The sequence below is a fragment of the Pelmatolapia mariae genome, linkage group LG5 (genome assembly GCF_036321145.2).
Source record: "Pelmatolapia mariae isolate MD_Pm_ZW linkage group LG5, Pm_UMD_F_2, whole genome shotgun sequence".
NCBI classification, from domain to species: domain Eukaryota; kingdom Metazoa; phylum Chordata; class Actinopteri; order Cichliformes; family Cichlidae; genus Pelmatolapia; species Pelmatolapia mariae.
The window spans coordinates 29,887,164-29,910,133 of record NC_086231.1 but is presented as its reverse complement, the minus strand read 5'-3'; the positions used below and the strand labels follow the sequence as shown (position 1 = coordinate 29,910,133).

At 43.1% G+C, this 22,970-nt stretch overlaps 1 protein-coding gene across 3 annotated transcripts in view; it reads right to left on the bottom strand.

Moving 5' to 3' along the window:
* ndrg3a (ndrg family member 3a) overlaps positions 1-22,970 on the bottom strand; it is a 31,619-nt gene that overhangs the window by 7,616 nt on the left and 1,033 nt on the right. For 2 of the 3 annotated variants that reach the window (XM_063474692.1, XM_063474693.1), the window contains exons 2-3: positions 8,154-8,237; positions 5,980-6,012 (exon numbers count right to left, since the gene is read on the bottom strand). In XM_063474692.1, coding sequence (XP_063330762.1) covers positions 5,980-6,012; positions 8,154-8,210 — 90 coding nt within the window. In that variant the 5' untranslated portion in view covers positions 8,211-8,237. Of the gene's footprint in view, positions 1-2,085; positions 2,486-5,979; positions 6,013-8,153; positions 8,238-22,970 lie in introns of those variants that run through there. The other variant, XM_063474694.2, reaches the window with a different exon arrangement.

Here is a 22,970-nt window from a genome sequence, read left to right as displayed (position 1 = left end):
CTACACTGTGCACGTTCTAGCCACATGCATGCACGCTAGGGTGTCTGTGCTGCACAGAACAGCGGGTGGTGCCTCATCCGCTTGCCTCGTCAGAAGGCCCACTGGTCATCAATAATAAAGAGAGAGTGAGCCTGAGTGGAAGAGAGACACAGGTTACGGCTGACAGACTAAGAGGGGAGTGTGACTGACTGTACGCTGCTGTTTTTCCCCTGCGTAATCTCTGCCGCCTGCATTTAGCTGACGGACATGTGGCCCAGTCTCTTCACAGATAAAGGCTAATTCTCAAGGGTGAGACTGCACTGACTTACATCTGCAATCTATAATAAGAGGAAAAATACTCACCATGTCAGCAACAGCATGAGATATTTGCTTTTGAGTGGGAGTTGCTATAGAGATTAGCCTGTCGCACAAGACATGAAAACTGCATTCAAAAACACCACAAAGTGATGCTCAAGATAGCGAGCTACAAAACAGCTTCTTATTATAACCTGTATTTCTCAGATGGAACAAACCCTAAAGAAAGCCTATCTGCTGACAGGAAGCTCTGCCCTCATCGAAGGGCTTTTAATGAAACGATTCTGTAACCTCGGTCTGGTGAGGTGACAGAACAGCCTGTTAAAGGTGAAAAAACACTCTCACTAAGGCTGTGTTGCTGCAGAATCTTTAAGGTTTTTTAGACAAGGACAGAGTCAAGGACACTCAGTGCTTTACTCTGAGAAACAATATAAATGCACTTTGTTCAAATGCTGGCATTCTGTTGAGTCTATGTGCTATACGTGCACCCTAACATGTGTTAGGTAAACCGGCGGAGGGAGAAATCAGAGGAATCTGGGAGGAAATAGAGCATGAAAGCAAAGAGTGACAGAGACAGGCTGGACATCTAGAGAGGGGGGGGAAAGAAGGAGAGCACTGCAATGGCATCAACCTTTTCCCCACTTTAATACATTCACGATAGCTAGCATTTTGACGAAAAGTACGTAAAGGCATTTGGGCTGGGTTGGAGGTGAAATGGGAATACTGAGCAGAGGTTTTATGCTTTGAGGAGAGGGACTTTTCTGGTGCCACAAATGGGTGAGTACTCATTTTTCAAAGAAACATAGTGAGAGAGGTGGAGTGAGATGAAAAAACGAAACAAAAAAAACAGAGCACTTTGTCATGCTGATCTTCTTCCCGCAATCCACTGCCTATCAATCCCTCCTCTCAGTTTACTCCACCCTGCCAGGAGAGGCATCAATCACCACTGGGAGCAGCATTACTGGGCGGAAACACCAAGCAGCCTGTAAATGACTTAAGTGCACACATACAGATGGACAGAGCCCGGGATCATCTCGGGTACAGGCCAACCTGATCCATTTCTGACACTAACACGACCCTCCCCACCTGCAGCACACACAGTAAGTGTGTGTGCCATCAAAGCAGTGGGCTGAAACAACAAACTCAAGGTCTCTGCGGGGAAGGAACAACCCGCTACAGTGGCTTTGGTGGTTTCTTGCCACGGTGTGTGGGGTGGGTGGTGAGTGACCTCCCTGTGATAACAGAAAAAAAGAACACAATGCACACCTGCAAAACGCAACATCTACAGCAATTCACTCATCGCCGGGCAAGACATGATGAAGACATGCAGAAACAAACATGTGAGATCCACAGGGTCATTACACACACAGTTACCAACAACCAGCTGATGGATATTGACAGGCGCACATCCACAGGATGAAGCAGCTGCACATCCTAAAACACTTGAGCACAACACAAGCATCTTTCATATCATCACATTAAAATGCACAACTGCACCCTGAGCAGCTTTAGACTGTGCAGGCTGCACATATGGACGCTGTGTGACCTGTAGTTGCACGCACATACGCACACGCACACACTGAACAAATGGTCACCCCATACCAGCAGCTGCCCAGAGAGCACGAGTCCCATCAAAGCCAGACCCCAGAGCTATTCCCTTCGTTTAGCCAGCTGCTGTCGGCATGTCTTTGGAGAAACAGCACCACAACACCCCTAATCTGAACCAGAACCTCCTTGAAGCACAGACAGAGCCAGGTGTGTCGAGTCAGGCGAGACACGTTTGTCACTCACCACTTCATTTCCAGCGCATGCAATCTGGTCCAGGTCCAGAATAGCTGACATGGTTTTCCCACACAGGAGAGGAGTGGTGTAATGCTATGTGTGAGTGTGCGCTGGGCAGCTTTGAAGCCCTCAAAAAGGAGCAGGAGGAGGGAGGGAGCGTTGGTAGGAAGGGAGGGATGTAGGGTGAGGCCGCTAGAGCAGTAGCGACAAGGAAGGAAGAGAGGGAGGAGAAAGACACAGCAGATGGAGTGAGGAGGAGAAGGAAAACTAACCTGAATGAAAGCAGAAGGAGGGGGTGGGGGATGGATACGATGCAGAAAGAACAAGAGAGAGAGCGACGGAGACAAGAGGTGGGAAAGAGAGCAGGAAAAAGACAGAGGGGGAGGAGAGTGAGACTGCAGTTTGTGCTTGGTAGTCACAGTGCGTCCATACATCCAGTAACTGGTTCTTCTAATTGGATTGCGGAGGGTCAGGTGGGTAGAGGCAGAGGGTGGGGTTTGGAGGAGAAAAGAAAAGGAGGAGGGGGGAATGGAAGCGGGGTGATGGGGTACAAAGAATGCAGTCCAGGAAAATGTGCAGGCTGCTGACGTCACGCTCTCTTATTGATGAGGAGAGGAGGCTGACTTTGACGGCTCGCCCTGGGCTGTTTTCTGCATCAGCAAAATGGCTGCTCGTCGCTAAGCACCGTATCCACATGTATTTTTGCATCACAATTCATCCGAATGGCTTTAGAACCCTGAAATATCTCCGTGTGAGTGGATATAATCAGATCCAGCTCACAGCAAGAGTGGACTAGCGTATAACACAGCAGGAGGGCTTACGATAGCAAGAGCTTTGCTGCGGATGTTGGCTCATTCAAGGCACCACTTAATCATGTAAATGACTGTCAAGTATTGACTCGAACACTGAGCTTTGGCTAAGGACTCTCCTCGTGTTCCAGGCTTACGAGCAAAAGATAGCAAGCCACCTTTTCCCCTTACTATCAAAACAGGACATCATCAGGATTTATGTCCTCTAAACTTGCTGCTGAGTCATTTGATCCATGTAGTGTATTGCTCTCTCCTTCTCACTCTCCTACCATCAGTACAACTCCTAACGGTGCAGGGTGTCACGCCTTTGACGGGGTGCTCAGTGCAGCCAATGGCAAACATGTCGACACACAGAGTTTGTGAGGTTATAAGGACCAGGGTCTCTTTATTGGTTAATCATATAGCAGCATGTTTGGTTGTAGACCAGTTTCTCTGATTTATTTCCTTTCTTAACCCACAGAGGGTGCCAGCGAAACACATGTAGTCATGTCATGCACTGAGTCATCAAGTGCCTCAGCACAGCCCCCGGCAGCCTGAGGAGTCATACAGACGCACAGTGACACTATGATCTGCAGAGATGAGTTCAGTTGCATCATTTCCAGAAAGTAGGGTTTGATTTGAACCAATTTTTGTATATTAAGATGCACCAGCTCAAAAAACATTGTTTACCTGTGACACGGTCAGTTTGATGACTATGACAATTGTGTTAATCATATGTTATCGTCTCCACAGCCACAAGATCTCCATCCAGTGTATCAGAAAGCATTCTGCACTGTCATCTTCACAACACTAGATGAGAAAGCTGTTCTAGCAACACATGGCAGCTCAGCATGTTACCAACACAGTTAAGGTTCTTTTTTTCCATTTAAATTGTCACTTGTCTGGAGCTATCGAACAGCCTCGTGGCGCCCTCTAGTGAGCATAATGAGACAGTGAGGATTTGAAAAGCCACAGACTAAATAATGATAAAGTTAGGCAAGGGTATAAAGAGAAACTGCTATTTTAAAAGTAAACATCCCTGAAAATGTAAAAACCTACACACTGCATACAATATATAAAACGCTATACATATATAGACACAATAAACAAAGCTTAAGCAAAAGTTAAAAATATGGACTTAAAAACATAGCAGTGCGAGACTGCAGCAACACCATGACACTAAAACTATTTTTGAAATGCACAGTCAGCCATTTCAGTGAAGTCACTCAGTGTTCTGGGTCCCATGGGTTTGAGGAGTCTGTCACACACCTTCCTCTCCCTTTCCTGGCATAAGCAGAAAATTGTAAGAGAAACAAAGCTGCAGCAGTTTGAACCTTTAGGTTCCCTGACTCCACCCCACCACCACTGTCCTCCTCTGCAGGTATGCACAGCTCTGGCACGACTCCTGCAGTACCTGTGGACTGCCTGTGGTGGGAGCTTTAGCAGCAGGAAGAGAGCAGCTGGATTCATCCTCCAGCTGCTGGAATGTCACAGCTCAGAGTGATGTTGCGGCAGGCAGGACCCCTCCCACACAGACGTCTATGGTCTGATGTCTTGTATAGGGTGTGTTCTCCTTTTATCTTAGTGTTATTACGCTGCGTGACGGGTTCAGTGTTATACTAAATATTTACAAGATATTTACTCCATCACGTCTATTGCCAAATGGCCAGATTACCAAATCAGGAGGAACACCAGCACAGTTTGTTAACACTATAAATCTTTTAAGAGAATTGAACATTCTCACGATCCATCATCAGCACCCTTTTTAGTAATTTCCCATCTTCAGCCGCTCCCTTATTCACAGGGGGTCGCCACAGCGGTTTGATTGATTTGGAAGAGTTTTTACACCAGTTACTGTTCCTGGTGCATCCCCAAAACAATCTCCTCAGGATCAAACTGGGAATTTTTCACTAGTTAGGCGAATGTGTAAAACCACTACCCTGTGAAGTGGATCTTATTATTCCGAATAACTCCCTGAGCTTCCTGAGTGTGACCATGTGAGGTCATAATGGCTGAAAGGCAAATGAGTTCAAACCACCAGTGGGACAGATTCAGGTTCAATTCTCTCTGTAACTGACAACAGCATGACTTCAAAGGGAATCACAAAAAAGTGGTAATAAAAGATTACACAGTGAACACGAGCAGCTGACTGACTGCAGGATTGTACGCACATGAATGTGTTAATAATAGTTCTGACAGGATGCTAAGGAGCATGCAGCTTGCCTGCTCCGGCTAACATGCTTACTCTCTTCCCCCGCCTGCATCGGCTATATTTAGCTCTGCCGGGATGCTGGAAGGAGGCGTGACTGCAGAAAGTGAGCTAGGGATGAAAGGTTTAACCCTTTGCAGTCATGATGGCCATTAAAACACAGCACAGAGCTTTGCCCCAGCGTAGTGACTCCTCCTCCTGCAGGAGAATCGTTGCAAGAAAAAGCAAACTGCCCAAGAGGTGGAAGGCTGGCAAGCTCGCTCCTCATTCTAAGACATAAAAAAAAGGGGGGGGGGGGGATCTGGAAAACTGCTTCCTCAAGGTTAATAACTCTTCTTCTGGAATGACAATTATTCTTACATTATCACATAAAGGGGCTTGACTATGAATAAAATACAGTAAAAAAGGCAGGCACTAAACTCATACTGAGGAAGGTGATACAGCTGTTTATTCTTCAAAAAAAAAACCAACCTGATATGAATTTAACATAATCTTTTTCTGTATTGCTTTATGCAAAGAATAAAGTGAGTGTGCTTTCTCAGTCATTAGCACAAAGCCAAAACACTATTCAAAAAAATTTTTTTAAAAAAAGGTCCTCCTTTGCAAATGATCACTACACTTGCCTCCAAAGAAATAGATGCACATTAGCAAAAGCAGCAGAATTTTAATCAGGTGAGCACATAACTACTGGTTTTTCCCTTCTGTCACAGTCAGCGATGTCAAGAGTAAACGCAGAGAGCAAGTTGGACCAAACACGCCTTTCACCTGCATTAGGCATCCATAAATGTGCGTGTTATTACTGAGTAATGGTGCTCGGATGTACAAAGAATGCATGGGTTCAGCAGTGTGGAGCTGAGAATGAATCATAATGCTAAATTAACAGTGGGAGCAGAGAGCTACACTTACCTGGCAGTCGAAATCCTGAAAGTTGCGTGCATTCTGCATGAAAAGGAAAAGAGGAGAGTTAAATGTACCGTAGTATGCTAAAGCTGGTAATGTTTAAAGCTGGTAATCACTCTTAATGTGTTTGTGTAACCCCACCAGATGGATGGGAGTGCGGTGCAGGATGTATATATGTGTGCAGACGAAATGGCAATAACCCATGTCTGATTACATTTATATCCATGACATTCATGCAGCTCTTCATGGAGCTGTTGATAACTTGTCATTAGCTCCTTAGTTTAACAGCATCGAAACTAAAGTCTTTGCTTCACATAATATATGTGATGGTGCATAATTCTGACTTTTTTATGTTAATTTGCGTTGTTTGAGGCCTGAGTGGGCAGCCGACCACAGAAAAGATGCCACTGGGATTCAGTTGCAGGAGAGACCAGTGGGGTGTACATGGTTTTAAACTGAGATGGTTTCTACAGAGCTGTCCTTTTCTTCTTCTAACTGTCTGTGCAGCAGAAATCTGGATAAAAATCCAGCACTATAATGTAAATAAATGCTGAAATAATGTTGAGATGCGATGAATGTAATGCAAGTAAATGGGGTTGCTTTGATTTTTAATGTTGGGTGAACTACAAAATCTCTATTGGAGTGGTTAAAGAAATGGATGGATAGATTCACTGCACCATGTCAATCATCACACTTTACAGGGCATCTTGATTGCAGTCAGGTGACTCAACATATTAAAGATACTTTTAAACAGCTTCTTCTACATAGTCTGGGACGGGAGACGGTGCAATGAAGCTCCTATGGTTACAATGATGAGCTAAAATGTAATGAACAGCAGCCAATTATGCATGCCATAGACACGACCTACATATTAAAAATCAGTCAAGGCTTGAGTAAAGCTGTGGTACGTGGTGCCACAAGACAAAGGAAAAAAAAGTCTTGTCCAAGTCACTCAGCTTAACCATTTCTTTTACATCTAACAAGTTAACTGGAAATACTGACAGCTTGGTCTCCTTATAAATATCAGACCTTAAAGAAAACTAAGATATGAACTACACTGTGATTGGTCAAAAACAATTTTTGTTTTGGCCTATTGAATGTGTCTTTATTGTTCACTAGTGCGCTAGATACAAAACTAATTATCAGTTTTCCTCATTTCACCTAATAGGCCTGTTTTGCTTTTATTAAAGGCACTTTAATGCCATACTAAATGACAGCATACATTTATAACCTTCGCTGGCTACCTAGGTGGTCTGAGCTTGCCACATGACCAGTGTAATAAGAAATTGTCAGTTGGCAGTCAGAACTAGTTTCCACCACTTTTACAGAAATGAGGCTCTTCCTTCATCATTGTTATCACATCAACATCATCTCAATCGCTTTGAAGACTCATCTGTTTAATGAGCTGACCACTAGGTGGAGTGAGAGGTCAGTGCCAGTCTCCTCTATTTCGATGATTTCCATGATGCATTTCCCCACTCTGTCTTCTAACATAATACATTTACCTTAAGTGGCATAGAGCACACTCAGAGAAATGTTCTCATTCTTCAAATCCACCCTTGAGGTGACGCAATCCCCTAAGAGCCGATACATAACCACACACTCCTCCCTCTGAGGCACGATATGCTCCTGACTGTGTCAGTGATCGGGGTACAGAACAAAACAGTCTGGTGTATCCCCAGACTCATCATCATCGTCATCATTATTGTTCTAATCAGTTAATCAGGTGTTGAGAATGAAGGCGGGAAGAAGGAAAGACGGGTAGCGCTTCTTGTCTCTTTCTGCTTTTATTGTCCCTCACTCGCTGCAAACTTTCAAGCTTCAGAAATAAAAGAGATGAGTTTCTTTTAGCTTCTCCTTTGATCTCTTTACCTCCTTGCCAGACTGTTTTCTCTGCCTCTGTTACGTATTCTCTCATTGCTTCATTCTGTCTACAACCCCTTTTGCCGCCCCCCCATTCCCTTTACACTTGAGCATATATGAATAATTCACTTTGATGAACGGCACTGCAGAGCATGCATGACTAGTGTATTAGCGTATGTATTTTCCTGGGAGTGCTGTAGTGGGTGCTTATTCATTTTTAGGAGACAACACATCTGTTCATTTTATGTGTATGGTTACAAAAAATTAATGTTGTCGCCTCTGCAGCTTGTCATCACCTTGTTCTCGCTGCAACTCACCTTATTGGTCAGCAACGGCTTGATCTCAGTCAGCTGCACATCCTGGAGCTCATCCATCTTCCTGTTGGATCACTCGAAACCACTCTGTCCAAGAAGGAAAAACGAAACATTTTCATCAGGAGGAGGACCGCATGCTCCCAAAGACACTTAAAATCTCAGATTAAAAGATGTCCATCTTTCTATCTTGCCTTTTTAAAATTCACACTAGCACTGTGATACGTGTGCTGTTATAAGAGTCGGACACAGAGGGCAAAGGGCCTCATTTCTGCTCCACACAGGTAGTGAGCAAACGCAAATATATATCAGGCCAGATTTAACAAAAAGTCCCGAAGGCCACCTCATTTGTTTTCCCCTTGAAGCCAGCCGTTTGTCCCTGCTCGTAATTAATGAACAAGAATCCTGACACAGAAGTGTCCCCCTCCCCCACTTTCCCTGAAATGCTACCTATTTTGCCCCCCTGTTTGCACAAGGTGAGGACAGGAAGTAGCATTGAATTACTTGGCTGTTCCTAGAAGCGTGGCTCATGTTGCACATAGCAGCAGATGGAGGCTCTAACTCTTCTAGGTCAATGCTTACAACTGCAAGCTAAGACCACAGCAGACAGCCTTTCTATAGATGGACGGCATTAAAAGAACAAACACACGCTATGCTAGGAGAAACAAGCAAGACGTGTAGGCAAATGCAATTGGATGGAAAACCGGCCAACTGCTACCTTTTAATCACTTCCTGAATCCAAGCCAACCACCCTTGGAATGACATTGAGTTGCTGGTATCAGATAACCTTCAGTTGGTTAGAGAAGAGTCAAACAGCCAAGTTCCAGCAGGAGACACCAGAACAGATGACGTCACGCCATGTTTGTTTTACCAGCAGTTTCACCCTGCAATTGCCTGACAAAGGTCTAAACCCACATCTGCCTGCTGATGCATGAATCGGTTCAGGGGTCGTACTGGACTAATAACAGATTTCAAATTGCATGGCAAAAAGCCAGGGAAGCAGATGGCAACAAGTGAGCACAATCCTCAAATTACATAAAAAAAACAGTTCAGAGAAAGAAAAAAAAAATGTGGAAACATCCAGGATTGGAAGGACTCAGCGATCAGTAAATGGGGAGTGAAAACATGCCAGGCAAAATCCCTGCTGACAAATCCGGCTCGGGAGTGGAACTAAATAATATTTAGACAACTGAACAAGGAAAAGAAGAAAAACAAATATTCTGCATGCTTGAGCAGATTGGGTGTATTGGTCGGATCAATCCAATACTTCCTCAGGCCGTCACAGAAAGGAAGGAGGCAAAGACCTGCTTTATTTGTAGCTGGCTAGTGGGGTAATTGAAGTGTTTAGTGCGACGGGGGTCAAGGCAAGCTTAAACTGACAAGGCTGACTGGGTGGCTTTCATAGCCTAACCCCACTGACCTCACCGCCTTCTATCCTCTACACCAGCAATATTACAGAAGCAGAACGCTTGCTTTTATCTTGAAAACTGCTCAAATGCTCTACACCTTTGTGCAACCTGGCGTTGCACAAAAATCAGCCTCTCTTAGACATGCACTGTTCATTAATCTCACAGCATTTGAATTTGCGCTTTCCTGTATAAGCTTGGACCCAGTAGCATATACATGTCACCTTCAAAACAGCACAGCAGCTCTGAGTGCATATTATACCAAGGCAGGCTCACACACTGAAACTTCAGTTGCTCAGCTCATCATCGCTTTGTAAAATGTCCTAAACAGCCACGACAGGAGAAAAAAAAAATAGGTACACTAACATTTTTACTGGGTTTTAGAGTGTGGCTGTGATGGGTAAGGTTAAAACAATTGATCGCTAACAACTTTACAATCAAAATATTGGCAGAACATTAACAATAGCAGAAGTCAGTTTGTTGCTTCCAGCTGTTTTTAGAAGTCTTTTTTTCTATGTTTTCCTTTACATGCTTACTTCACTTACTGAGAGCATCACAAAGCAGAGTGAGAGAGTTGGACGTATTTATGCACATGGCGTAGTGCATCATCAACAAGGTGTGAAAGAATTGATCACTGACTTCTTCAATTCACAAAGGTGAGCAAGTAGCTTCTCTATTATCGAGGTGACTTTCTAAACATAGAAGCCGAGGCAGGAAAACTCACAATGTCACGAGGGTTACCTGCCTCACTCTGTCACTGTTGTGGATATATGTGAATGAAGCAGAGAGGAACACTAACGTAACACTAAGTCGACCTCATCTAAATGACAAAATGCCATCATTTATCAGACTGATGACGCCGGAAATGTTACATATCATGTGACTGTAAATTGGGCACAGACTAGCTGTACCCCAGAGCAGCTCTGCTGGTCTCATAACCCCTTGTAACAATGCAGGTAAAGAGCACCAGATCACATTTAGAAACATCCACTGCCTTCGCCACCCTTTTCCTGCCTACTCTATGTCTGAGCTACCATTCAGCATCTACAGCTGTTGCCATAGAGACAAAGCTGGTTGCTGATGTTTATTCTAAACTGGGATAGACCCACGGGACAGATGTAAGGCAAAGAAACAAGGGGAATAGATAATGGTAGAAATGAGAGCTGCCGAAACACGTTTTGAGCTTCATTTCCTTCGATGCCGTTCAGCTCGAGTGTAACACATACATGTTATCTCGATGACAGCAAAGAATTCTATAACTGTAACAGGAAATGATTCCCAGGTTACAGCAGGGAAATTCACTTTGCAGCTTGCAAGGATTGTCCCACATTCACACCGCACCATGGATGTGGAGGAGGATGGGGGAAGGATTCAAAGTGCTGATATGGAACAAGATCTTCCTGCCTTAACAGTATTACCATCTGTTGTATCACTCTTAACAAATTCTCTCTAATACCCGATTCTGTTTTACTCAGCTCCACCTGCATTAATACGAGTAACACCAGATTATATGCTGGATCTCACGCTTTAATTTCCCACATCTGTGCTCTTCAGGTTCTTTCTCCTGCAAAAGCGTGTTGCTTTTAGGAGAGCCTCATCGCCAAGGATAAATATCAGCTCACACAACGAGGAAAGGAGCAGGCAACAGAAGATCCTGCAGAAAGTGTGTCAAGAGAAAACCCACATGAGGCTCTTTCTACACTGAAAAGGTCATCTTTCATTACATTCTAGAGTCAGCAGTGTCTCTGAAAGACCAGGAGGTCTTCCAATTCTGGCAAAATGACTTTATTGGAAGAATTGCAAAGACATGCTGAAATCTGTCAGTTTAATAAAGGGATAACTCATTTAGCATCGCCCCCCCGTTCTTCTGCTGGCAAGCACTCCTGCCTACCTCACACAGAACATCCTGAGCTTTAAGCAGAGACAGAGCGAGTCTTTGCTTTAACAGTGAGTCGCAGGCACCTGAATACATCCGTGTGTGGACACAGTGGCGCATGCCAAACACTTCCTTGAGATATACCTCGTCTCTGCCAACAAAAGGAGTCCTGTAGCTGCCATGTCAGCAGGCATCCCTGAGTGATTGATGAGCAAATCCCCCTCCTCCCACTTTTTCCTCACTCCCTCATCCTCTCCTTCTCTGCACTCTCTCTATCTTTTCCTTTTTCTGCTCATCTCCATCACACCTTGGACCATCAGGAACTGTTTGCAGGCGACGTGATGGGCAACTGAAAGCCCAGCTGTGCCACCCCTTAACTTAGCTCTTTTTGCCCTTTTTCACCATGGCAACAGTGACTTCAGATTTACTTGTTTACGTCATGGCCGCACTTTGCCTCTGGCCTCTCTGCTTTCATGCTGAATATCAGCACAGTGACCTCATATTAACGTGCCTCCAGGGCTACGAAGACCCTGACTCAGCCATCAGGTGTACTGCTATGGCGATAAACGCTGAAATCCTATCGACTCACTGTCATCCGGCACGGTGGGAAGAGGATTACAGCAATGACGGTGGGGTTCAAATGAAGGACTAATTAACAGCCCCCAATTAAACCGATTAAAAAAAACCACAGCGCACAAAATGTTACAAACATGGTTTTAAATTTAATTTTTAGATAGAAAACTACAAAAAAAAAGTTTCAGTTCTGCTGCATTGCTTCTGATTTGATCTTTTATCTTGCACCTTTCCAGGTTTACAGTTCTACACATTTTAAACATCTCACTTCAACAGTACAAAAAGCATCTTAGTCACTGGTAATGTGTCACTTTGCCCTACCACATATTGCTTTTTTAAAATTCAGAATCCTTATGGTTTATTTATCTTAATGACTTTAACTTCAAACTATCCTCTTAGGCTGATCTAGATTCAAGTTTGTTTTCTGTGGTATGTAAAAGGGATTCTTGCTTAAGAGCAGCGAATATTTATTTTCATGTTTTGATCCTCTGAAAGTCAGTGCTGCAAAAGTTTTCAGCTTGCGCAAAAAAAAAAATAAAAAAATAAAAATGACTTGAGACACTGATCAAAATTTGCAAAGAGTAGTGGTGGATCACACTAAAGCTCTGTGCAGGAACTGTATCCTCCATAGAACAGCGCATTTCTAAACTGACGATGCATGACAGGTCAGCTCGCTCTCTGTGAGAGTTTAAGGTCTTTGGTGAACTCGGGTGCGTTTTGATTTTTTATGACCACACATCATTTCACACAGAACAAGAGGGAAAGTTCAGCAAAGCCTTCAGATCCCCTATAAGACTCACCTTAATCCTAGGGAAACTAAGCTAATTTAGTGAGTGAAATGACAGACTAAAGTCAGGGATTAGAAATGGAAATTTACGGGCGCCAGTTTAGTTCGCCGTGTGTGCAGGTGACCATGTGCCACATGACTGAAAGGCAGCAGCTCGAGTTTAAATCTGGCCTGCAAATCTTTCCTGTGTGTCTTCCCCTATGGTCTCTTCACTGTTCAATAAAGATGAAAATGATAATAAAATCTAAGCTTATAATTTTAAAACCATACATATATTTCCTGGGCCCACACAACTTTCCACTATTCCGTCACATCGGTGGGCCAGATCCTGTTAAAAAAAAGAAGATGAAGAAGCAGAAACACTTCCATGGTAAAAAAAAAAAAAATATCATCAACATATGTCTAGGCTCATTTTTCCTTCCCCTGGTGCTGTTTTGAGTGGCAGCTTTTGTCTTTTGGATTTTATTAAAATTGTATTGACTTTATTCCTCGATAAAGCTTCTTCTTCTTTTGCTCTCAGTATTTTTATTCTAAAGTGAAATGGCTACTTTTGGTTCCCTGATCGTGCTGACAGCTCGACTGCCCAGAGCGAGGCCTGTAATCCTGGAGGAGCGGCAGAGGTGATGATGGGGGTTCAGAGCCGGAGCCATTCCAGCAATCATCATGGGGTTATGTGAGGTCCTTGGACAATAAGATGGACGCGCCTGGCGAGCTGACTAAGACCCAGGAACACTGTGTAATTTTATTGTGTTGCATGGAAATGAGACTGCACTCACAGTTCCCTAACCACAGTGTAACCATATCTGGCTCCAGGACTTTTTGTATGTGATGGGTATTTACTGTGAGCGGTAATTACTGTGGAGGGACTGCACTCTTTGGAAATTAAATGTTGTGTAGTCCCAGGCATGTTACTGCAAAGAAACATTTTTTGGCCTTAATATTGAACTATGAGTAGAATGAATCCATATTACTTGCCAAAGGATTGCTCTTCTGTGGTTGCTGTCAGAATCCAGTATCTACTCTGAATCATCCAGTTGAATCAAAGTGGATTCTTCCATCAGCTGACACAGAGATCATGCAAACAACTGTGGCTGTGGCCAAAAGTTATAGATAATAAAAGGAAAACCTCTGAACCACGTGAACTTTCCAGACAGGCAGTGCCAAAAGGAGACCTCATACACACCTCATAAACCTCTATTTATTTTTTTACATCTTTACTTGGCTCCAATATATACAGATTTAATTTATTGAGCTTTTTAAAAGTTATTTCACTATTTGGTATTTTCTATTTAATTGTGCTCTTTTTCTGTCATTTTTACCTTCTTTTTTGTCATATTGCATCTAGTTACTCTATTTAAACGTTGTTGTTACAGGTTCATTTAGCCTTCAATGTCATTCCCAAAAACTTACAATTAGAAATGTTCCTAAAAAAAAAATCCAAGGGAACAGTGCAATTGGAATTAAGTGGGAAGCATTAGATAAACTGACAGAGAATGACCGTTTAATATTTTAGCTGCTATAACACAAAATGTCCCAACCTTTGGGGAAAATTTAAGGATATTTTATTATCTAATAAATAACCCAGTTTGGTTACTGGAATGTTAATGGGCTTCAGGGCAGCATCCAACGGAATATCTCGTTCTTGACTTGGGCCTATGACCAACTCACTTCCACTGAGAGGACGCAGACTTATCTGCCCATCTGCCAAAATGTTATAATCACAGAGGAACACAAGCATGTCTGTCCTCAACTAAAACCTCTGTCCTCATTCAACACTTCAGCGATCTTCACATCACAATAGAAAACAGGCTAGCACAAATTCCAGAGACACTAGCCTCCTGCCAGCCATTCAGAGAGCCCGACATCCATGTCTGCTCCTCTGTTTTTAATTTCGGGGTAAGCACAAATCTGTGTAAACAACTTCGCCTAACCCGGGCACTGGTGCGGTGATGCCCTATTCAAGTGGAATCTTTCTAGTGTACTGTTACTAGAAATTTCCTTATCCTCACTTTTCGTAAACAGGCAAAGCCGGTGTTTATAGTTCTGAGTCTTTAGAGGCGACAATCCGCACCGGAGTAAAGCTAATGGGCTGTGACAAGGCTCAGTTGCAGATTATTGCTCTAACTGGGGTCATTTGGTAAGAGAATTAGAAGAGGAAAAATCCATTCGTTTTGCATTTTAGACCCCCCCTCCCAGCCTAGTCCCCTTGTTAGGTCACTAACAATGTAATTGACAGAAAGAATTTAAACCGAGAGAGATAATACCTGGGAGGAAATCCGATCTGGAGTCTGAGATGTTTTGTTCTCCACTGTGGGAAAAGCTGACCTATAACACGAAGCATCTCCTGCAGATACTGTCAGCAAACCCACACAGATGAACGAGCACAGACACACGGCACACACTCGCATGCACGCGCACTCGCACGCAGCTCCCCGTGTTTCATGTCTGCGTAATTAAATGACAGCTTGCTCTCCTGAGGCTCCATCATCCTCCTTACAGCTTCTATTATTCTCCTGATACAAGCTGGCAGAAGAGTTTTTCTTCTTTTGACAACATGAGAAAAAAACTATAATGAGACATCTTGCTGACTTTTTTCTCAGGATTCAGTTGAAAAGGTATATTTTTATCCAAAATCCCAAATGTGGGGCAACACCCACCGCTGGTTTTGACATTAAACTTCTAAACAATGGCTTAGGCTCTGTAATAAATGAATACACGCCAATACGTATAGATGATCACTGCATGGGAAAGATAAAATGAAATGGGAGATTTACTCAACCTGCCAGAGAGAAGCTATTTCAGGACAGTTAATAAGACAAACAAATCTACCACCTCCTTGTTTGATCCTTCTAGGACTAAAACGGTCTAATAAAAGCTAAATGCTGCATTACTATAATTGACTCACCCCTCTTTGAGAAAGGAATCTGAAGGCGCACTGACTCAGTCATTACTACATTTAATATCCTGTGCCTCCGGACAGTCATTACTCAAAATGCAAGTGATAAAAATGTTGCAGAGACTGTACTTGGAAGGCTCAGGGGACATTACACACATAGGAGCAATAAGGTTTAAGACCTATTCACCAGACAGAATATGTCCAGAGAAGACTCACGACCTTGTCCTCTGACCAGTTATGTTCACTCTCGATGAACATAACACCGCTGTCTGTGATAAAAAGCTTTAGCGACACTGTAGTCAGTGCACTCATCTGCCTGCCAAAAAGAGAGGGCCCTCTTCTACTGACAGATTTCTGTAAAAAGGTAAACACACCTATTTACACACACGCAATTTCAGACAACTAAAAGCTTGCATACTTAAAAAACACTAACACATTTCAATCCAGTTTAGCAGGGCTTCACTGGCATGAAAGACACTATAGTGGTAAAGCTACTTCAATAGCCAACAGCTGCATGTGGGGAGTGTGTTCACTGAAATAAGATCCAATGAAAATGATATATAATACACATGTAAATGACATTAAACTGCTTAGCACAGCTCTAGGCCTACAGACAAAGGTAACAAAGAGACAGACTAGCTGTCTCCCCAGCAGCAGGCGCACTAAACAGGCCACAAAGCACTACCTTAATGAGAGCACATTAACCCCATGCCCCACCAGCACAGACACTATGTTGGCAAAAACGAGGTGAGCTCTAGTATGATGACTACTGCTGATTTTATATTATAGCTAACATAATATACCATTAGTAAATTATTTAGTATTATCAGTATCGCTGACAGTATATTATTCTGCATGTAAAAGAAACAAACATATGAATCACAAAACTAAAAGCACACAAACCAATATCTGATTAGAGGAACACTCAAATACAGATGCCTATATTATTGCTGAGCTTTTTTCCCCCCAATTATTAATAAGGAGACAAAAAGTTAACATTTATAGCAGATAAGATGTGCGTCTTACATCTGTGTTGGCAACCCTAACACAAAGTGCTGTGAAACTGAGCACTCCAGCATAGCCTAAGATCTGTAACAGTATCTCATTGTCAAAATTGAGATAGCGTTTAATTCCCATGCTCCATCTGAACTGAAAGAAACAATAAATATGAGCGATATGAGATCTTATTTTTAAAAAAAAAGAGCCTAGAAGAGTTTAGCATTAGTAGCATAAAGCCTGAAGCCTCCATTGCTGTGTCTGACAAATTTCCGAGCCACGAGGCTAAGAGTGATAACCATCTGATAACTTAATGGCAATTCCCAGTTGATATGGCTGTGACCACTTGAAAAATCTCAACGTATTGCCTAACTTTACAGTAAATATATGTATATGGATTGTATGTGTTAAAAAAAGAAGGTGAGTAAAAAGATATATTGCACTTTGAAAGCTTGGTATTTACACCCGTCCATCGAATGGCGAAACTGACACGGGGAAGGCTGCGATAATTAACTGGACCAATTAATAAGTCTATCACCAGCATGTACACTTATGCACATGTCTAATCCTGTAGAGCAGCTAAGTGCAAGAAACCATCTTATTACTCAGTGAGTGCTTTTAAAGGGTTCCTTAAGGAGGGCACTTTACCTGCTAATTGTCTTATGAGATTGAAGGGCACCATCTGGCAGATTTGATTCATAACAGCACATCTACGGGCATAATGAGCATGTTTTATGTCTTACATGAAGACGCACGTGACGAGAGAAAATCTCAGAGGACAACTCTTTGGCTCCCTAAACAGAGTGCTATGGTTTGTAAAATTACTTTTCATAACGTTCAGTGGCAACCTAAATTTACTTCACTAATGCAGACCCAGAGACCAACAGTAATATTTTCCACTGGTGTTCTGATGTTTCAGACCAGGAAACTGGAAACTCAATTTATCCATTATGCAGTTGTGGATTCGGGTGTTTGCAAGAGGGAAGCTGGGATATGAGTCAGCCCTCCCCATGCCCCGCCCTCCTCACTACATTGTACTATATAGTCAAGCATCTATTCTGGTCTTCGTTTATAAATAAAGTAGTAGTCCTTGCACTAAGCTGCAACTTTATGAGAGCCTTAGCGGGCAGTGTGACTGGACCCATGTGACTATATTAAACTGCATAGTGTAAAGTAAATACATCCAAATTTTCTAGTGTAATCACTAGAGACTAACATAATTTAACACTGCTTTAACTCGACGCTGATGCTAAGATACCAAGCCGCATCCTCCGGGACTGAAAAATGAAGCCACCGTTGAGGTGTCAGAAACTGCACTTCCTCTAATAATGACTGGAAGTTAACTTGTCAAGTGGTTGGAGTTTTAATGATATTACCTAATGAATAATATGGCCTCCTGGAGTTTGTGCTTCAGTTTTAAGCTAATTAACACTTGATAACGCTTCTGTCTCACAAACATACTAGTCTGGCCGGGATTTTAAGACCAGACCATAGCAAAGTACAAGCACTACATGAGAATGCATGAGGTTCATATGATTGCTCCTATTACTCCTCCTTGATTCTTTGGCTTAACATCGTAGTTAGTCCTACTTGTGGAGCTGATTGGCTAATTGTGAATCCCCCTGCTGCTGCATTGGACCAGCTGCTTTTTCAAATGAGAAACTTTCATTTTTCCATCGGAAGAATCAGTCAACAGTCAACTCCATCGCATGAAGTTGACTGATTGATAAAAAGACTGGTAGGATCAAAAGACCTGAACCAAAGCAACATCAATTTGGACCAGAGCTGCGGTGTAACACAACCGACCTGTGCGTGTCTTCATTTGTAATTGAACAGCCATGTGAACGGAAACATAATGGACTTACACACTTTGACTTCCTCGCTTTTTAAAAACAGATTAAACCATTTATTGTGATAGAGACTTCACGGATTTTACCCTCCTCTATAAAAGTTCTCTGTGCATTTATACTGTATGTCACAAACACGCATATGAATTCACTTCATCTTTCCTTTAACTCCACAAAGCCCCGCAGGGCACTGACCCAGATGATCCTTTCAAACAATGATAAACAGACTTAATAAGAAAACAGTATTGCAGAAAACAACTGAGTTGCTGTAGTGCAGCAGGGTGATATGGGGGGAAATCATATATTATACGTCACTGCATAGTCGGGAAACTTAGACCATTTTACATCTTCCAAATATGTTCAAAAATATAACGTTTCACTGGCGAATTTAATGTATCCCTAAAAAATGTAAATCAAGTCTTGCAGCATTTTGTTAGCGTTCTGTTTCCATAAATGAAGTAGCTTGGCTATACAAGCAACTATAACATTAAGCTATCATCTTTAAACTGGAATATTTTTTTAGACAACACTTTTTTCCCCTTCATAGTGCAGGACACCTTGGGGAGAGAAATAGTCTACAGATGCAGACGGAGCACAGTTCTGGAAAAATTGTTTTGCAGCACAGAGTGACAGAAGACATGCAATTACTAGCATGGGTTTACATACAAACTTAAACTACATCAGCACAAATGCTGTCTCATCCTATACTTCATTATAAAACATAGTAACATACTTTAAAAAAATCTATATACTGCCCAGGCCTAAGCTGTAGCTTCATGACAGACACCATTGATGAATCAATAGACATCAGAATATACAGGTCTCACATAAAGGACGCTTAATGATGGGTTACAAGGAAAAAAAATATCGCTGCTAAGGGACGAAGGACGAGACAGCTGTGTCTTGATAAATTAGCTCTGATAGCTCAGATCGAGGTGTGAGTTTGACTGAATGAGTCTCTCCTGGCTCCACTCCTCCTGGTATCTGGCTATAAATTGACTGAATGGCCAGGCCTGTCTGCCCTGCACTCAGCGCTGCTAATAGAGTACCTGCCCCACTCTGCTACGCTAGGCTAGCTGCAGCTCAGTCTATGGGGATTTCCTCTGCCATGCTCAGTTGTGCAGGAAGCCTAAAGAAAGACAAAGTGGAAGACAGAAACTGTGTATGTGTGTGCGAGTGTGTCTGTGCCCTGGGTCACAGCTGGTTGATGTGAAGAGGCAGAGTTTCCAGAAGAGCAGAGTCCTGCTGGAGGCTCAGCAGGATCTGGAGACTGCGGTCAGGCTGGTTGAAGGGCACCTGTGAAAGCAGCAGCGAGGCCATCTGTGTGGCACGGAACCTAACTTTCTCAGACACACGCATGCACGGCACATCAGCGTCACTTCAACAAACTAGGGGAGGGAAACACAAGATACTGCTTCCATAAAACATTAACAGAGCACAGAGACATGAGAGCCCTTGTATCCAGAGACAGTGAAGACCTCTGCCTGTGAAAACACAGCAAGCTTTGAATGAGGATAAGTCTCAGCATGTTTCAGTGTATGAATCAGTGCTAAGAGGCCTGTTGCCTCACAGGAACACAGCCTCTGCTAATAGAGTTATCTGTGTGGTCAGCTTGGCTGTCACAATGACTGATCGCTGACAATTCAATTTCCCAGAGAAACACAGAGGTGGCTCCTCTGGCGCTTTCCCTTGGCGAATGTTCGCTGTGGAGGCTGGCGGTGTCCTTGGCAACCACAGGAGGGGGAGGTACGCCCACCCCCCAGATCCAGCTCAGCTGGTGGCACGAGCGACCTTTTTCACCATCATTTGCATAAACTCATATTCTTCTTATCACAACAACCAATGAGGAATTCTTCAACAGCTGGCTTTGACTCTACGACTCCAGCACGTTGACTTTAAATCCAGCAAGAAAACATCAGACGAGTGATAAAAAGATGTCGACTATTCATCTCTTCCTACTATGTAAAAATAACAATACATGTACACGTGCAAACGTGAAAAGAACAACTCTCACCGAGTCCAAAGGGTGCAAACCTCTTAAAGTAAGTCCCTAAGTTTTTAGATCAGTGCTCGCTGCGTCTCATCTGTGAGAGAATTTATCAGCTTCCAGCAGAAACATGGATCGAGGGGGGTCCTCAAACTACCAGGGCACTGCATCTCCCATTTGCTTTGTCACATTAAAGCATCTAAGTGTCTTGGGTGTCCCTGTGACCATAAAGCAAACGGAGGATGAAACCGCTCATACGGCTCACAGCCTATTGTGAGGCGCTGTAACTAAAAGCTGCGTGCTGCTGTTAACACTTTTAAGTTCGGAGAGCCTGCTGTGTGATGTGTGCCAGCTTATATGGATCTATGACAAACAGGGATTTGGAATATCCCCCCCAATCTGGATTAGTGAATACAGCTTCTTTTCCGCAGAAATCCAACAACCACCTTCAGACAAACGAGAGGAACAGAGAAAACTGAGGGTTAACGTGACGGCATCTGTGCAGATGTGCTCAATATGTGATCCTAAATGAAAAGCGGAGAGACGGGGACAGTCCAGAGGTCAAACCTGGCTTGCATCCAACTCTTTGGATCAACAAGCTTACCACCTGTGCTTCTCCTCGCCTCACTCCCACCTGCTGATTTGGCCGCCGATGTTGATAAGGAAAATGGAGATGGAGCCCTCCTCCTAGCAGGGATGGGATCCAGCAGATAAGAAAGTCTTGAGAAAACTATGCAGAAGACAGCGCGATTGCCTCACACAAAGAAAGTCAGCTCGCAAACTGCCTTGGATGTTTTGCCTTTTGTAACTCGTCATAAGGAAACTTATCCTCCGTTATATCCATGCAATAAAAACAAACCAAGCAGGGACTCAGCGGTAGACTGGGATGAGATGGAAATTTAAGAGATGAACCCGGAGCAGAGGTTTACATCCATCATCTGTTTTCTCCAGGCTTTGTACAGCTTCAATTACAGATGCTGTTACGAAAACACAGCAGCAGCACAGAGGACAGAGCTGGACTCAGAAAAAGACACACGGGATAATGTTTACATTGCTCGCCTAGCTGGGGATTTAAAAAAAAAAAAAAAAAAAAAAACCTATAATAATGTGCTGGCTGTATGATTTTACTGCCAATTGACTAAGGAGAAATAGCAGAACAGAATGAGGATGTATTGTCAACAAAGGTTTTAGGCATTTTCCATTATAAGAAGAAGTCACGCTAAACGTCTGTGCCTGGCACAGGTTATGTTTGGCCCTGCAGGGCCGGGAATCCAAAGGTGAAAAGCGAATACTAGACAAGACTGACTGTCAGCACAGTGGCTTAATTACTGTCTCCATCTGAGCAGCCAGTGTTATTTCCTGACATTCATCCCTGCCAATGCTGCAAGAAATCCTCTTCTGCACAACAGCAGCATTTTCTCACTTTTTATGTACTCTGTAATCCTTGTAATACATCAAGTGGAAAGTGTAATCCAAGCTGAAAGGCACCGTAAAAGTTTCACCTCTTGACACTAACAACCCGAAATTATTTTTCAGCATTCACTTACGAGCGTTAATGCCATGTGAAGCCCGCAACTGTTTCATTTTGCCGCCTTTGCATTCACTCCAGTGAGTTTGTTTTAATTTCCGAGCGCGCGTGGGAGATGAATCATGCCACGTATTAAAAAAAAAAATATGGCAAAACTCTTGCGATAAACCACATAAACCCCTTATAAATTATTCAACATTTCAGCGAGGGCTCTAAGGATTACAGCCTAGAAAGACCTGATGAACACGTTGTCCTACAGATTCCAAGATGTGAAGGACAACGCGTGCATTAATAAACAACTTTTGACCCTCCCATAAGTTAAGCACAAGGTGATTCGGTGTAATAATCAACCACGAGCTTAGAGCTTCAAACAATAAGGCGAAACACCCCACCCCACCCTACCTGCTATCTGCTCTGTTATTATATATACAAGCTTTCCCAATCACAGTCAACAGTCTTCTGCAACTATATAGCAACTGACAACAAAATCCTGGTAGTTGTGTAAGCTCTGTTCAGCCTGCTCTGACCATGTGGCACTGTTCAGGGCACTGTGGGAGATAAAATTTGTGAATTTAACGCCATTAAACTTTACATTTTAACAGTTACATATGCTACACAGGCTTTCTTACACATTTAGCAGGAAGGAACACAAAGGTCACAGTGACCTTCTTGTCCTTTTCTGTAGTGTTTAAATCTCCCATAAATGAAACGGTTTCAATAACCTAATGGCAGATTTACTCTGAAAGAGTGGGATATGTGGTGGTATTTAAATACAGGCTCTGATATTCTTAGCAATGAGAAACACCTGATGCCCACTCCCTTACACTTCTCACCTGTGTGACCTTCGCCTGCGTACCAGTGACAATGTCATTAGTCACGTTATGTCTATTTTTTTTTTTTGGGGGGGGGGGGGGTGCTTCTATCTCA